At 43.4% G+C, this 18340-nt stretch overlaps 1 protein-coding gene across 1 annotated transcript in view; it reads right to left on the bottom strand.

The window, feature by feature from the left end:
- Nucleotides 1–5179: 5179 nt before the first annotated feature.
- Nucleotides 5180–18340, bottom strand: part of LOC109471362 — a 35088-nt gene continuing 21927 nt past the window's right edge. The window contains exons 11-23 of the mRNA XM_019770651.1: nt 16205–16485; nt 13046–13166; nt 12191–12312; nt 11103–11270; nt 10526–10659; nt 9762–9940; nt 8915–9079; nt 8340–8453; nt 7720–7839; nt 7336–7482; nt 6835–6987; nt 6366–6476; nt 5180–5987 (exon numbers count right to left, since the gene is read on the bottom strand). Of these exons, the coding sequence (XP_019626210.1) occupies nt 5791–5987; nt 6366–6476; nt 6835–6987; nt 7336–7482; nt 7720–7839; nt 8340–8453; nt 8915–9079; nt 9762–9940; nt 10526–10659; nt 11103–11270; nt 12191–12312; nt 13046–13166; nt 16205–16485 (2012 nt within the window). The 3' untranslated portion in view covers nt 5180–5790. The remainder of the gene's footprint in view (nt 5988–6365; nt 6477–6834; nt 6988–7335; nt 7483–7719; nt 7840–8339; nt 8454–8914; nt 9080–9761; nt 9941–10525; nt 10660–11102; nt 11271–12190; nt 12313–13045; nt 13167–16204; nt 16486–18340) is intronic.

Here is an 18340-nt window from a genome sequence, read left to right as displayed (position 1 = left end):
TTGAAAATATGCTTAAATATCTTATCTGCTATTTGGAGATACAATGTATATATTTTTTTAGTAATAATATAGACAACCTGGGAACCAAATAATTGATTCTTTAAGCACTACATAAAATCTGATCCTTAAAGTTTAAGCGTACCTTAAAGCATGTGTAAAGTTCCATTTTTTTTACAATTGTGAACTAACACTAACAGAAACTTTTCAGATACTTTATATGGGTTTGAAGATCGAATTTCATGCAGTGAAGGCCTTCAGATTAAGGCACCAGTGTAGCAATAAAGCAGCTTAGAATGTGACCATCACAGATCAAATTAAAGTCCTTGAATGCTGAATAAGCATTCTGTTTTCAGTAACAATTATACAAGTGTAAGTGCAAAGAATCCACATCAAAAATGTACAGTCGTGATTCATTTACCATATAATTAAAATACATTAGTTCTTAACAACTTTTAGCAATTATATATATATATATAAGGTCCATCAAAGAATTATATTTACATGCAGCATAGCAAGGAAGATGGCAAAAAATCATATTGTAACTCTCCGCATTGTTAACATTCACATAAATAGTTCATCAAAGAAATAAAAGATTTGATAATAATGATAACTTATTATCATTTTATACCCATGTGATATGGCTTTTCCTTAGTCTATATTGAATCTCATGGGCAAAACATAAAACACAGAACTGATGAAAGAAATACATAATGCTTTTATATTACACTGAGTTAAACTTGTACAAGTCACCACCTCTACTACATATTAAGGAACAACTGGCCAATATGATCATTTGCCCCTTTAATAGATAATTTTTCCCATTGACACAAACATTTAAAGTCTAGTATAATGAACATCTATCCACATAGGCCAGCTTCACAATAAAGTAGTCTATTCTTTATGTACATTTTGTTAAGTGTTAAGAAAAAATTGTTGTAATTCCTGCCCCACCTACACTAGCACTGTTACTATTATTTTAGTGTAGCATCTGAGAAGGGTGTAGAAAAATCTCAGTAGAAAAATAGTGATTTGAAATGGCACCAAAGTCTGATTTGCGTGAGCTCACCCTAAGCTCACCGCAGGCTTGTTAGGACAGGTTGAAGAAAGACTAGTAAGGCTGTTTTTAAGTTAACCCTCTGGGTGCCAAGCCCAGCTCTGATGTAGGCCTGAAACTGGGAGGGTTTAATACCTGTAGGCTGTAGTGATATCCTGAGAGTTTGGATTTGGCTGTTGATTTCTGCTCAAGGCATTCAGTTAGAATAAGAAGGACAATCATGGCAGAAATAAACGAGTGACAGACAAAGGACCAAGTTCACAAAAGTTAAGGTGGGGAAAAAGGATCCCAATAGACGATGTAGTGAAATGGCTGTAGACAAAAATGATAAGGAAGGACCAAGGGCCTTGGAAGGACCAAACAGATTGAAGAGGCATGAAGAAAACAACAAAAAGACCAGAAAAAAAGCAAAAGACATTTTAAAAAATTGGAAATAAAAGCAATTCTCAGACAACGACAGACATTATTTAGACAGAACAATTTAGCATGGTTTTAGGTTCAAATAGGTTTGATAACTGGTCTAAGAACAACTATATGTTCTTGTAATATATGGTAATTTTTATCTGTCCTGTCCATCCAGTGTACATTTCTCCATCAGCATGTTACAGTAGTTTCAGGGAGCTGGTTTAATGGCGACCACAGCAGCAGTCTTTGCAGCTGCAATCTTAAGGCCACCCCATATGGCGGCGGCAATCACAAGCACACACGCCACGCCGCCCAGCACACCGGCCACAATGATGGCTACATCAATTCCAGGTGGTTCTGTGGAAGGAAACAAACATTCGGCATCAGTTTCAATCAACAGTTAATATTGATCAATCCTAGCTGTCCGACACAATCAGAAGTTCAACCAATGAGAGACTAGTACCCTGGATGCCAGACCCACAGGACACTAGGCCCAAAATTATCACACTGGATAACTTAGTGTACTGTGGGTCTGGCATCCAGGCTAATAAGAGAGTGGTGTGAATACTGGTAGTTTCATCAGGTTGGTAAGTCACTGAATAAAGAGACTCTTACACAACGAAGACGTTCATTGCCCTGAGGAAGGTGACAGATGGTCACCAAAGCGTTGGCTGAAAGTCTTGGTGAGTGATGTTACAGGCGGGATTCGAGATTCCAACCTCTTGGTCCACTGGCATGGTCAGTTGGTATTGGACTACAGATGCTACTCTTGAAAAAGAGTATTTATAATGGTTTTTAGGTTGTCAGAACATAGCATTGTAACCGTTATACTCACTTGGAAGAGACTCTGTGGCGCTGACAGTTGTGACGAGTCTGGTGACTAGGGTAGGAGTGCTCCTGTCAGCCCCAGTTCCAGGAGAACCTGAAGGTAGAAGTGTACCGGCATGTTACATATAAGTGTTAAGCATAATGGAAAGTGATTTGACTCACTGTTGCCCAGTCATCCTATTGGTAAAATTTTATGGAAAAATGTAATGGGGAAGGCTATGCTAGACAGAAGATTCTGGGCTGTCATGGTCGTTTCCTTGGCAGAGGAGGAGTTTAACGTAGTGCTTACTAGTACTAAGTCTGCAGTTGCATCATAGCCTGTCAGATGATGATGTGTCCCAGTGTATATCACAGCCAGCAAATAATGTGTTACAGCACCAAAAGTCATACGTTAACATGCTTACATCATAGGGAGTACATGTATGTTATATTTTGAGCGCAGCATAAAGCATCAATCCACTTTATAATATCATTAAACCATGGTTGATAGATCAAAAGATATTGCATGCATCGCAAAGACCACTGTGCAACACAGTGCACAGTATATCGCAAGGTGCATTGTGAAAGCAATTTTTGACAGTACCCTTGGACAGACTTACGACATGCAACGCCTGTGATAAAAGCCATCTTTCAATGGGTCATATATCTAAAATTTCCTAGTAGCAACTTCAGCATCCATGCAGAAGCATTATGCACACCACTGAGAAGACCTCTTGGGATGAAGATGCTTCCTGTAGCACTTTTAACATTGAGACAGAAAAATATATGCACTGGTGTGGCTGTATGTGGTACAGTCGCAGCCATGCTCAAGCATTCAGGGCACATCATGCATTGTGACCTATAGCTAGTGTGTATATGTTGCTCTGCAAAAAAGGGTGCAGCACGGTCTGGTATGCCTCTGCCCACGTCACCGGGACTCGGCTCGTTGCAGACCAACAGCGGCATCATGCATCTCTGAAGCAAGAAGTACTTTTGCATTCGACAGGCATGGTGATGATGCTGTTTATTTCATCTCCATTTGGCAGCAAAAAGTCTGGAGGCAACCTGTTGGTAGTCGTAATTAAACAGACATGCATTTGTGGTGATGACATGCATTTGACAGGCAATTGGTGGTGCTCTTTATTTCATCTCCATTCGGCAGCAAAAACTCTGGAGGTAACCTGTTGGATTTGTGGTAGTCGTGATTAAACAGACATGCATTTGTGGTGACATGCATTTGACAGGCAATTGGTGGTGCTCTTTATTTCATCTCCATTCGGCAGCAAAAATTCTGGAAGCAACCTGTTGGGTTTGTGGTAGTCGTGATTGCAGGTGTGACAGCAGCTCCAGTTGTAGTTGAAGGCACGGCAGTTGATGTCGCTGATGAAACAGTGGACGTGGTGCCGGCATGTGCAGTACTAGTGGACGCTAATGGTGCCCTGGACATGGTGGTTGACGGCAATGGGGTGACAGACGATGCACCGGCGGTCGAGCGTCCTGCCGTTGGTGTAGTTCTGCCCGCGCCTGTACCTGTCCAATGTTTGAATATACACTAAATTGATGAATGAGGAAAATGCAATGGCTGCGAAGCTTTAGGTTAATGTCGTCAATGATCCACTGTTGCCTGGGACAAACCAGTCAAGTCATGCATGCATGTGGCAAAGTACAATCGCCAGTCCAGATGAAGGTTCTGCTGTGCTAAATACTATACTGTGAACCTAATCCTGCAACCATGTATACATGTAGCCTGTGAAGCAGCATACTAGACTACAAAAGCAAACAGTTGTCAGGTTGGTTCTGGATATGTTGCAGTCGATGAAAGCAAAAGTTTGTTTACACCAGAACCTGTTGATTGCTCTGAGATGCTTGCTGTACGTGTTGTCGCTCGAGTAGTCAGAACTGTGGGTGTCCTTACAGAAGATGCCTGACGTGTTGTACCTAACGCAAATTTATAGAGTGCACATTACATACAGGGTATGGGGCAACATTTCCTAGCAGATCTAGCAGGAGAATTGTCAAAAGAACATGTACAGCTGGGCCATTGAATCATTCAATTCCAATCTTAATGGCCTGGAGATGGACTGTTCCATGGTGTACAAGAAACTGCCATTAGTAGAAGTGCAGTCTTGTACATGATGCAGATGTGTAACATCTTGGATGACTTTGGATGTCTTGTATAGAAGGCATATCAAAAAGGTCTTTCCTAACGATGCAGCATACATAATGTCACCTACAATTTTAAAGTATGCAACCTACTGCCATAAGCATGGTCAATGATGAACAAGTTGGACAAAGTATTAGCTGGACAACGTATACAAATTGTCTTCATAAACCTGTTGTCCGTGCCATGGTGCTTGTCACACCTGCCACTGTTACTGTCATTGCCCTGCTGGAAGACATCTGCCCTGCAGTTGTTGAGGTACCTATCACGTAGTAAGAGTTCATTAACGTCACAGCCTCCGCCTTCTGGTGAACACATTTGCCCTTAATGGGCAAACAACTATATGGGATTTACTGCTGGGGAGTGCTGCATCTTCGTCAAGCCTTCCAGGATAGCATTACTGGCAGCATTTAAGCACGGGTAGGGTTGGACAATAGCAATTCACCATACATACACAGCATACAAACATGTGAAGCCTGGCCTTTCACAAGACCTGCACAATATAGGGGGTACATCGGGCCACCACCATCATCACTACAAAAGCTGCTGGCAGCATTTAAGCACAGGTAGGGTTGGACAATAGCAATTCACCATACATACACAGCATACTAACATGTGAAGCCACCTTACAGAAGACCAGACAATACCGGGGGGGGGGGGTCAGGTATACATGGGGTATCGAAAATGAAGAGAAACACTGCAGAGTGAGACTCTTCTCCATACCTGAGGGACCCATAGCATAGCTCCGGGGTTACATTGGGCCGCCACCACCATCGCTACAAAAGCTTTAAGATGAATAATCCGTAACCCAACCCTTAGTTCATCACCACGGACAGTGCAGTTGATCTATTTTCACTACATGTGAGATGCTATTATAATAGTGGACCCAAAAAAGCAGGTGCCACCATTATCACTATCAGTGTGAATCTGGCCCGTGGACAAATGGTCAAACCTGATGACTGAGCTGTACTTGTTCCCGCTCTTGATGAGGACCCCAAAGTTGGTGTTGTTGCTGTAGATGTAGACTCCTGGGCCACTGATGGTGTCAAACCTACCACAGGACAGATCTTCAGACATTTTGTACGTGTACATGTAGGTGAAGAGTTGAGTGCTTGCTTGATTAGTAGATTGAATGGTGGGTTGTTTGGTTGATTGCTTGGTTGTTGGTTTGTTCGTTGGTGTGTGGATAGATGGGTTGGTTGCTTGGCTAGTTACTTAATATGCTTTTGTTAGATGCTTGATTTGTTGGTAGAGCTTCGTAAATGTGCAGGTTTGATGATGTTTGTCCATTGTATATTATCCATTTGTAAGTGCTTAACATGTACAAAAGATAGTACGAACAGGAACAAGACAAGATTACAGTTCAATGTACGGGAGTCCGGTGTGATCTGGCACAGATATGATCTGTAAAACTCAGATTATAACCTGCTGATGACTGTGCCATGGTGCTGGCCACTCTTGTTGTTGCTCTTGAAGTCAGAACTGTCTGTGTGCTCAAAGTTGGTGTGCTCACAGTAGGTGTGCTCACGCTAGGAGTCTGCCCCACCGTAGGTGTTGTACCTGTTACACAAGTGCACAATACAACTTGCTACGGATAACATTATAAATTGCAAAGGCTGCCGTCACCAGTTGAAGAGACAAAGAGCATTACATAAACCATCTAAGAGCTACACCACCATCCTATTTATGCCACCACTCTTTGACATGATCAGCAATGTCATTGCTACAAAACAGCGATGACCATGACCAGATGTTGCCACCTTATTCCTGAGTCTATCCATGAACGTGTGAGACAAAGACAGCTGTTGTCCCTCCTCTTGTGATTTCTGTGCTTATTTAAGTTTAAACGTGAACATTTACAGATAGTAGAATACATATGAATGCAAATGTGGGTTAGAAGCAGTGCTGATGTCTATATTGATGTACAATAAAAGAGACCTGATGTCGACTGTGATGCAGTGCTGGCCATCCTTGTTGTTGATCTTGAAGTCAAAACTGTGGGTGTGCTCAAACTACTAGTAGGAGTCTGCCCCACCGTAGGTGTTGTACCTGCTCATAATAACAATTTATAATTGCAAAGGCTGCCATCACCAAGTGAAGAGACAAAAAGCATAACCATCTAAACGCTACACGATCATACATGATCAGCTGTGAGCAATGCCATTGCTGCAAAACAGTGATGACTATGGCCAGGTGTTGCCACCTTATTCCTGAGTCTGACATGGCTGAACATGTGAGACAAAGACTGGTAACTGTTGTCTCAGAATCTCCTTGTGTACTTGCTGTGCTTGTTAGACAATGCTTTATAAACGTGAACATTTATAGACGTACGAAAATTCATATGAATGCAAATGTGGGTTAGAAGCAGTGCTGATGTCTTTATCCATTGATGAAGAATGAAAGGGACCTGATGTTGATTGTGCTTCAGTGCTGGTTATCCTTGTTGTTGATCTTGAAGTCGAAACTGTTGGTGTGCTCACAATTATAGGTGTGCTCACACTAGATGTGCTCACACTAGGTGTGCTCACACTAGGAGTCTGCCCCACCGTAGGTGTTGTTCCTATTGCACATAAGTGTTCAGACAGTTCAAGAGTCAGCGTCAATGACGATATGGCTACATGTACGTCACGATGATGATATAAGCAGGGGTGGTGGGAAGGAAGGAGCTTCTAGTGACTCTAAATCGACCATGCCATAACAAGACTACAACTTACATACTACACCATGTTTAACAAGGCCACCCTTGAAAAAACCTGCACCACATAGAGTGTTCTACAACCAGCACCGACTATCGTGAAGGTTGGGGTCACCAGTTTGACAAATTATAGTCCCTTTAACACCACTGGATATTTGCCACCATACTCCTGATCCTGGATCTATAACAGTGTAAGCATCAGAGGATTCCAACCTGTGGACTGGGCAGGTGTTGTTGTGGTTGCTCTCGATGTCACAGTTGGAGTTGGAGTTGATTGAGTTGGAGTTACTGTAGATGACTGAGTTGGAGTTGGAGTTGTAACTGTAGATGACTGGGCCAACGACACTGTAGGAGTGGAACCTATTGCAGAGCAGATCTTCAAAGATTGCACATATAAAATGTATGTTGATTAGTGTGCTTGTTTGGTTGCTAGGTTGCTTGGTTTGTGGGTCGGTTGGATGGGCGTTCTTTGGTTGGTTCGATGTTTCGTCCTTTGGCTTGTAGCTCACTGTATCTTACAGAAAAACGCATGCAGACCCTCACTGTACCCATAAATCCTGTGCATTCAAAAACTGTAAAAACAAACAAGACTCAAACCTGTGGACTGTGGAGCGATGCTTGCTGTACGAGTTGTTGGTGTGCTAACAGCGGGCGTCTGGCTCACTGTTGGTGTCTGGCTCACTGTCGGTGTGCTTGCAGCTGGTGTCAGTGTTGTACCTATCACAGAAAAGCCTTGTCAAGTAGAGTTCAACTAGGAAGCCAACATTTGCAACTGGGGCAAAACATGTTCTCCATCAAATTGAGTTCCCATATCTTTTTTTCTCCTCATCTTGATCAAAATATGATGTCATAAAAGGATAGAAATTTGAGCCAAGAATTTGAGTCTAAAATCTACATTTGATGATAACCATTTAGTTTGAACTTTGACAGGAACTACCTTGTGATTAAACCATGGACTCTTTTGCCTTGCTCAAAGAAACTGCCAGTGGATAAAAACTTCTTACAGTGCAGTAAAATACTACACTAGACAAAATAGGTTCTGTTACACTCATATCCGGGCTGGTATCTTGCTGTATTCTTTAAACTAAGAATACGAAAATATATGAGTGGATGCCACTGGAATCTGGACTGGATATGATATGAGTGTATCCGAATCTATTTTGTCCAGTGTTACTTAGTCTGTCAATTTCCCTGCAAGAAAGAGTGTATTATTGTACCTTGTGAGGCAGGAGTGGTTGTGAAAGCATCACCCCAGACGGCATTCCCCACCACAGTGAGCCTCTGATGGTTCGCAGAGAAGCAGTCCATCTTCAGCGTGTAGCTGGCATAGTCTGTGTGGGCAACATGCGATTTGATAACTTTCATTCAGAAACAAAATTCTACCAACATCTGTTCAACACTGTGCGCAGTGCAGCAGCAGCTAGCTACAACACTGTATATTACACCGAACAACCTGTTACACCCAATCTTTGCACATCTAACTGCAGGAGTTTAAAGCTAAAAATGATGATTCTCCCAGCTATACTTGCAGGTATGCATACAAAAGTATTTCAAGCTCTGCATGCATGCTGTCCTTGGTTGAAATATAATCTCCAAGCAGATCATATGGTGGAAAGGCAGTATCCATTGGCCAGAGGAGTGTCCATTAGCCATGGATACAGCCTGACCAATTTGATACTGTCTTTTGCAGCCACCGAAAGATCTGCTTTGAGATTAGTGGAAATACTGGACAGTCAGGATTGGTCTATTGTGTGGCAATTAGGTAACATTTTCTTCAAAAACCCTTCCTCACCCCTGACGCAGCGCTTGACGGGGAAGTTCCCGCACGGGAAGATGTCCTCTATGATGGCGTAGAGGTCGGGGTCGTACGCCTGAAGCTCTGTGCGGGTGTTGACGTGGTTGTGGATCCCGTCGGGCGGATCCCTCTCATGGTTCACGTTGAAGAAGCTCTGCACACCTGTAGATGCGGAAATTGAGAATGTTAATGTGGTTAGGGCATTATGTACAGCATTAGGGTATGCTAATAGACCCTAATATACTCCCCTATGTTCCAACACTCATACAGTCCCCTATGTTCCAACACTCTTATGTTCTGTTCACCTCTATGTTTTGAAATCCCATATATGTACATGATACCCCTACATGTATGTTCTGACTCCTCTATGTTTCAATACCCCATGGACCTATGTTTTGACATACGGTACCTACATTCTGACACCCTATGTTCCGACATCCTCCATGACATTAAGCTTGAGTCAAATAAGGTTAGGATTCTAATTATAAACTTTAAGATATATATATTAACCTTTTTCACTGCAGTTTACCTCTGCAAGATAGAAGTCTGCATTTTAATGACAGCTAGATGATCTAGTATCAGGTTGTTGATCAGTTCCCTAATCAGTATATACTAGCCAAAAGCACAACGCGCGCCTGTCTAAATCACTGCTATGGGGAGGAGTTGAACCCAAGAAGGGGAGTTGGCCATTACCAGTCTGGCTCCCAGGATCGGTTCCCTAATCGGTACTAGCCAAAAGCACTATGCGCGCCTGTCTAAATGACTGCTATGGGGAAGAGTTGAGCCCGAGGGTAGTTGGCAATACTAGTCTAGCTCCCAGTGTATTTTGTGCATTTATACCTACCCTCGGCCCAGTATTCGTCCCTGGTGTCGTCCGCGTAAGTGTTCGCCCACAGTCCATTGGCCAGGGCGTCGTCGTAAGCTGTCTGCAGGCGGGTTTCGAAATCACCAACGACCTTCCGGGCGCCAAGGATGTCCAGTCCGTGGGCAAACTCGTGGATGAAGATGTCTTCAACACGGTACCTGTTTGAAACATGGAAAATATTTGAAAGTAAAGTTTACTTAGACCCATGTAGGAATCATCATAAAGTGGTTGCAGACAAATTCCTCCACAGACAGTAAGACAATCTTCTGTAGCAATGCAAGGATCTGCATTCACATTCACAAAACTACTAATACTATTAGTAATAGGAGCTCTAGAATGCCCCATGTCTAGAGCTCCTATTGGTAGTTCTGTGAATGGTTCTCTAGTCTGAGAGCTAATCTCCAAGCAGATTCTTTCGGTGGCTGCAAAAGACAGTATCAAATTGTCTGCAAGTGGATACAGCTAGGCCCATTTGTATCATGTGTATTAATATTTTTATTTGATTGTTGTGATTTGTATTGATTATTGTGTGATACCCTGCATCAATTCAGCCATATAAAGGCTGCGACTGCACGGGTACTGTTTGGACAATAAAAAAAAACATTTAAAAAAACCTATTATAGCTCCAGAGTCCTGCATCCTCTCCGCAAATAGAGAGGATGTAGGACTCGGGAGCTATATTACAAATGTATGTCTGGTAACCAGGCTAGAGAGTTTGTGTGAAGCAGGCTAGTCATCCTTACGAGTCATTGCTGAAGCAGAGGACGTTTTCCTCTGCCCCGGTGGACACAGGTCTGGCGTCAGTGCCGCCCAGGCCTCTGGCCCGCGCGTTGTACGCTGCATCAAGGTCGGAATGCTCAGGAATATCCAGCGTCACCTGCAAGGAAAAAGCATCAAGGCTGCAGGTTAGCTGGGTACAGGTTAGGGTACGGGTTAGGGTAAGCGTAAGGGTTAGTGTTAGGGTTAGGGTACGGGTCAGGATACGGGTCAGGGTACGGGTTAGGATAAGGGTTAGGGCTAAGGGTTTTGTAATAGGGTTGGTTAGGTTAAGGGTTAGGGTACAGGTTAGGGTACGGGTTAGGGTAAGGGTTAGTGTTAGGGTTAGGGTACGGGTTAGGGTAAGGGTTAGGGTAAGGGTTAGGCTTAGGCTTAGGGTTAGGGTTACGATTAGGATTAAGGGTTAGAGTTAGGACTTTGCCTGATTATATTACACCATAGTCACCTTTTTGTGAAGTCTTGTTCCCTATACAAAACTAACAAGAGTATACGAAACTGTCAAAAGAAGGGTGGGACCATTGGCTGCAAAATGGAGAATCTTACCTCAGTATCGTCCATGATGGCGGCCCTGCCATAGTAGTTATAGTAGGAGTCCCTCACGTCCTTTCTGTCCGCTAACAGGAACAGCACGTCGTAACACGCTCTCCGGAGGGCGTCATCCGGTAGGATGGAAGAGCCAAGGATGGGGATACCGTAGGCATGGAGATATTTCTAGTTTTCAGGATATAGAATGAGAAAAAAGTTTTTGTCAGTGATGCTGCAGTCATGGAAGCTTCTATGGAGTATTCAAAACCAGTTGCTTATAATAGGAACAAAAGTATTTTATCACGACTAAACCCCTCCCACCTCTTGTCTCCGGTATATTGCAAACACCCGAAGTAGTGTCGGAGTCATGTACATGTATTTGGTAGCCCCGTGGCAGGTACAAACCTTCTCTGGGCGGCTGGTTGCAGGTATCCTGGGAGCGGATATTGGCGGAGCGGACTAAAGCTACTAGTGTTTAAACAAGACTGGACACCAGGCTATGTAGGATCATCCGATGGCCGTCAAAAAAACGCGTTATTTTACAAAACGCAGTATCAAAAATTCCACCCGCCCGGAGGCCTGCACAGGACTCTAGTTTTCTACAGGGTCATGTATAATAGTTTGACAGCAGAGGTAGAAACGAAAGGCTGCAAAACTTTGCTGGTACGAGTATGCTGGTAAGTTGGTAAATAAGACACTGAACTTTGGTTATTTTGGCCAACATAGATGTCAAAAAAATGATTTTATTGGCAAAAAATGTGTGAAAAAAAGTTGCATTTTAAGCCAAAAATCGAACTTAAGAACCCGTTTCGAATTTTAGAACAACGTTCGAGTTCGACGACCACGGATCAATGACCCCAGCGCTAAGGAACACCCGGGCTTTTCAAATACAATGTATGGGCAAAAATGGTAGGCAAGACCACCCAGAGGTAAACATATTGCATTTGCTTGCAAATGTTACCTTTCTATTTATTGTTGTTTTTCTATGTCATATCTCCAGGTATGTGTTAGGTGTGCACGCTATCAGCATACTTGCTGCCTAGTGCACACTTTGTATTGTCATGTCGCAATTTTGAATAAATAAAATAAAAAGAAAGGCTGCAAACCTGGTAGAATGTGTCCAGACTAAGGTCGCTCCGAACGTCATCCGGGACGGTCGTGACGTCATAGCATTCCCACGTGTCCCAGGAGCGGCCACGGCGGGTGTTGGTGCAATGGGCGCCCAGGTCTGAGGGAAAGATATCAGGAAAATAACATTTGATTTACAAATGTTGCAGAATGTATTGAGGTTAGTCGGAAAGTTTAAAAAAAGAGAATAGTTATAAAAACTCTTGTCTCTCAGGTTTTCCTTCTAGTTTTCGTTCTTGATTTTGTTATACCTCAGTTAAAAGCGGAACGTATTCTCGATCCAGTTTTAGCTCACATCAAGTCAAGTCAATAGTTTCCACTATGAGCCGTTTTGTCCAACAACATAATAGCGACACACTCCTGTTACGCGCTGTAGGGTATCATACATATACATGGGCTGTATATATAGAATACAACACGGGGTATTCCGTATCACCCGAGGTACCAGCCCGACCGCGCGTCGGATCGCCAGACGGCCGAAGGCCGGAGGGAGATCCGATCCGCGGGAGGGCTGGGACCGTGTTGTATTTTATTTATGTCATACCTACCCAAGAAAACACGCCTTTCAATGCAAAATGAGCAGAAAGTTGGTGTCCCTAAACCCAAAAAGTGCAACAACATCAATTCCAACGTCCGAATTTTGCATTCCAATTTTCGAAAGCGTTGCACGCGGTTAGGGCGAAACGCGTTCGAATCGTTCTGTGGAACATTTGGAAGCCCCGGGCCGTACCGCTAGTTATCACACGGGCCGGAATACCCGTATCGAACGTAATCGCGGCCCAGGTAGGACATAAGGTATTATACATATACCGTTACATATATATGTGACATACTTGGGAAACATACGCCGCAGCTGAGTTGACAGGCGGAGAGCATGTAGCCCGGGTTGCTTTCACACTCTCCATCCCTCGCCCAGCTGGGGCAGTAGGAGTTGCTGTCTGTGCAGGTAGAAATCTGGAGTTGGAAGAAAACAAAAATAAAGAATTAATTTAAAAGGAGTTTCCAGTGGGACATCCCAAACAAGAGATCTGAGATCACATACCTCCATGAAATATGGGCTTGACGTGTAAATGTAAATTTCCTCTTTAATTATGCAAATGACCTCCACATTAACATAATTAATGTATCGTGATGTTAACTTTTGATGAATTTACAATTTACACCAAGTAGGAAATTCCCATCATTTACCCATTGAATTTTCGCATTAATTATGCAAATGAGGTCATAATTTGCATTATTGGTATCTGTTGATGTTCCATCTGCCAAAGATTACATACATTACATGTATTAAAGTACTACAATGTAAAACACTGTAATTAGAGAATTTCCTCATTTATTATGCAAATAAAGTCCTCATTTGCATAATTTGCATTAAGTTATGTACATCTCTCTCAGCTACCTACCTACCAAAAATGATGAAAATACATTGTTCCTGTCTGGACCTATTGGCTTTTAAAGATTTTCCCCCGAAAGTCCCCTGCAGTTTCAGAACAAGCTGCTAGGGGGACCAAACCCACACCAATTATTCCTGGCAGGACAATCTATCTGTCACCCATAAATCAAGACCATAACATGTTCAGGACAAAAGATACAAAAACCGGAAGTTCTGCTGCAGTACCAAGGTCTTCCACCAGGAGGCCCATATTTGACCTTGACCTTTGGCTTCCTAAGACCTACCAGCATACCAAATATCATCACAATCCATAAAGGCGTTATGGAGTTATGCTGACTACAAATATGCGGAAACTCAAACACACACACACATAGACGCGCCAAAAACAATACCTCCATTTTCATGGAGGTAACTAGATCTCAGTGCCAAAATTACGTCAACACTGGGTGTCCATCCACCCTAACACTCAAATTTTCCACATCATAGCGCACAGAGGTCGCCTTATTCCCTGAGGAAGAACCTCTCATTAATCAAACCAGGTCGCAAGCCCGGGGCAGCCTCGACACAATCAGACATCTGTTACCCTGTCTGGCAGACTCCTCATTAAACCGGAAGTGCTGCTGCAGTACCAAGGCCATCCACCAGGAGGCCCATATTTGACCTTGACCTTCGCCCCCCTAACACCTACCAGTATACCAAATATCACCACAATCCATAAATGCGTTATGGAGTTATGAAGGTACAAAAAAGCGGAAACACAAACACACATACACACACACACACACACACACACACACACACACACACACACACACACACACACACACGCACACAGACGCGCCAAAAACAATACCTTCCATTTCATGGAGGTAACAATGAATGGATCAACGTAGACGCATCTTCTACGTACATACCCGCTGGGTTAAGTACAGGTCACAACAAAAGAATAGATAGCCAGTTCTAGCCGTAACGTCTTTGTCGCCTGACATCTGCTTTGAGATTAGAGCCGATTTACATGGGGCAGAAATATCACTTGGCCTGCGTCCTGCCACAGAAAATCGACACAGGCCAAATGATACATTTTAGCCTAGTAATGCTTAGATCACATTTGCAAACCGGGGCCCGGCTGTTTGTATTAACGAAAAATTAACAATCAAGAGTATATAGATATAGTGCCCATGATTATCATCAAAAACGTTTCTGTGTTTTGTTGACTTTTATATCGTACTTTTCGTTCCCAAAACCTGCCCGGCCGGGCCCCGGTTTGGAAATGTGACATCAGCTTTAAAACCAAACCTATTATAGCTGCCAGGTGCTACATCCTCTCGGCAAATAGAGCGGAGCGGAGAGGATGTAGGACTCGGCAGCTGTAATAGTTTTTTTTTTTATATTGCAACATCTAATCACATGACGTGGTGACGGCACGCTCAAGTTTTTTAAACTTATATTCATGCCGCCACCAACACAGGGGACAATACAATACTCATTTCCACCTGAGCGAAGTGAGGAAAGTCGTGTAAAGTGCCTTTCCCAAGGGCACAGGATCGGTGGCATGTCAGGACTCGAACCCGGGACCTCTTGGTTCCGAGTCGAGCACTCTGCCGCTACGCCACACGACGCCACTATAATAGGTGTGGTAACCAGGCTAACATTTTTTTTTTGCCCTTTGCCGTGTAAATCGACCCTAAAGAAGCCTAGGCGAAACCACGTGATCGTACGAAACTCGAAACCCGACCGGATAGCTTTTGGGGACGAAAAGTACGATACAAAAGACAGCAAAACACAGTAAAGTTTTTGATAATAACCATGGGCACTATTTCTGTATATTCTTGATATGAATTGTTAGTTTTTCCTTCATACAAACAGCCCGGCCGGGCCCCGATTTGGAAATGTGATCTAAGCATTAGACGAAACGTGATCGCACTACTTTTCATTCATCATCATCAGTCGACCCCCCTAGGGGACGGGGTTAGCCGCTGCACCACTCCTGCCCACATCTCCCGGTCTGCCATGGCTGACTTTAAGTCCTCAATGTCGTACCCAGTGTCTCGTGAGAGAACACTGGGGTAGGTCAGTTTTCTGCAGTGTGTTTTCCCCCTGGGCCTCCACAGGATAAGTGAGGAGATGACCTCCTGATCCGCCCGATAGCAATGACCAGCAAACTGAAGTCGTCTTTGGCTGAGTTTTTGGGACACTTTGGGGAGATTTCCATAGACGTTGGTCAATGTTGGATGTTGTTTCCAGCTGAGGTTTTTAGCTCTGCGTAGCAGATTGGTGTAAGTACCGTCGAGTCGTTTTTCTAGGCGTGTAGTTAATGTCCAAGTTTCAGCACCATATAGCAGAACTTTTCATTATTGTAGATAGTATTGTATCGTATTGTATTTTATTGTTTTGTTTCATTTACCCGTTACCTAAGTTATTTCTTATTTATCCGATTTATTTGAATTGTTAATCACGTTATGAAGGGAGTCCTCCTCATAAGCATTTCTTGCTTCCGGCCTCCCTGTACTGTTACATTTCATTTATATTTCCTTGTATTGTTACATTTTGTTTTAAAGTGCGAAATAAACTAAACTGAACTGAACTGAACGACACTCACGTCAGGACATCCCACCACGGTGACGTCGAGCGTAGCGGCGGTGCCCACGCCGTTGTCGGCCGTGCAGGTGTACACTCCGCCGTCGGCGTCGGTGGCGTCCGCCAGGGTCAGTGTGCCGGCGGCCGTGTCCACTACGGCCCGGGCCGGCACCGGGCCCGAGTCTAGCGTCCAGGTGTAGGTCGGTGCCGGGTCCCCGCCGCCGTAACACGTCAGGGTCAGGGTCTCCAGGTAGTACAGGTCCGGTGAAGGCCAGGCGGAGATTAACTCTATGTCCGGAGCCACTGGAACAAAATTGCACTCGTGTTAGAATAGGAAAGTTCTTTTATTCACAATCACTCTGCACTGAAGATAGATGTTTATGTACAAGTCCCAAGTTAGTACATGTTAGCTGAAGGCCAGGCGGAGAATACTTCTATGTCCGGAGCGACTGGAACAACATTACACTCGTGTTAGAATAGCAAAGTTAGTACACTATATACAGGTTAGCTGAAGGCCAGTCGGAGATGACTTCTATGTCCGGAGCCACTGGAACAAAATTACATAGAGAGATTCTTTATTGACACAACAAAAAAAGTACAGGGACTTTTGTATGGTCTTCTACAACTAAAGATCTAACACTCGTGTTTCAATAGTAAAGTTCATTGTGCACTGAACCTAGATGTTTATGTAATAAGTCCCAAGTTAGCACAGGTTAGCTGAAAGCCAGGCGGAGATTACTTCTATGTCCGGAGCCACTGGAACAAAATCACACTCGTGTTAGTTCGAGACTAGCAAAGTTCTTTTATTCACAACGACTGAAGCTATAGTTGTAGATGTGCACTGAAGCTAGATGTTTCTGTAACGAGTCCCAAGGTAGCACAGGTTAGCTGAAGGCCAGTCGGAGATGACTTCTATGTCCGGAGCCACAGGAACAAAATTACATAGAGAGATTCTTTATTGACACAACAAAAAAGTACAGGGACTTTTGTATGGTCTTCTACAACTATATAAAGATCTAACACTCGTGTTTCAATAGTAGAGTTCACTGTGCACTGAAGCTAGATGTTTATGTACATGTCCCAAGTTAGTGCAGGTTAGCTGAAGGCCAGGCGGAGATGACTTCTATGTCAAGAGCGACTGGAACAAAATTACACTCGCATCAGTCTGAAGTTTCCAGTAGAAGTAAAAAGTATTCCCTCTATTGTTCATTCAAATTTGAAGTTCTTAACGAGGCTGAACTGTTATTGATTTTATAGCTCTTCTCTTGCGCTTCTGCAGGATAAAACTACATTATATTTTTGTTATCAACAATAACGAACGTAAGCATGGTTGCAGGCGTTACATTGATGACAGTGCCCTTTGCAAATTTGTGTCTATTTGTGTCTTTCGGGGTCAGTGTAAAACGTCGTAAAGAGAAGAATAAAGTTCGTCAATGGCAGTTGGGTCTCAGACAAGTGAAGTTCTCACGATTTTAATAATGTGTTTTAATGTATGATACCAAGTAGAGATTAATATAATTGCCTTCGCCACTGTGATATTCACAATCATTTGTTCAGCACCAGAACACAAATTCACAAACGCCGCAAAATGTGTAGCTAACATATCGAACATATAGCCTCCACCAGGCCTTTCTATGGAAATACGGATCGTAGCATCCGGCAAAAAGGAGAGTGACATTTGCCAGTAGAGTCAGTCCGCGGAAGGTTGGTTTTTTTTAACTGCGCGGCCAATCAAACCCCAAGGCGGCCAAACTCCCCTGGCAAATATTCTCCTGTATAGCCAGCGTAGTTAGTCTGGTAGAGACTATACACGTACTTAGCACACAAAAAAGTCTGTTGTGTCTTCACCATGTACATGAGATATTCGCATTTGTTCTACCTGACGGCACACGCACAGAAAAAAGCTCCACACTGTCTAGACACAAAAAGGACCGGGGTCAAAAGATCAATTTGATATTTGTAAAGCGTCGATGTTGACTTGTGGTTGGCAATGACAACGCAGTACAACAAATTAAAACCATGTTCAAAGCCAACAGGTGCAAACGAATGGATGCGTGTTTGTACTTCTGTGCGATCTTCCTTTGTTTTTAATTACAACATGTAAGCACAAGACGTGGTGACGACACTCTCAAGTTTTTTTTCAACTTATATTAATGGC

Source organism: Branchiostoma belcheri, unplaced genomic scaffold (assembly GCF_001625305.1).
Source record: "Branchiostoma belcheri isolate BF01 breed outbred unplaced genomic scaffold, Haploidv18h27 scaffold25, whole genome shotgun sequence".
Lineage (NCBI taxonomy): Eukaryota > Metazoa > Chordata > Leptocardii > Amphioxiformes > Branchiostomatidae > Branchiostoma > Branchiostoma belcheri.
Note: the sequence above shows the minus strand (reverse complement) of the source record. Positions and strands in the feature narration are given on the sequence as shown.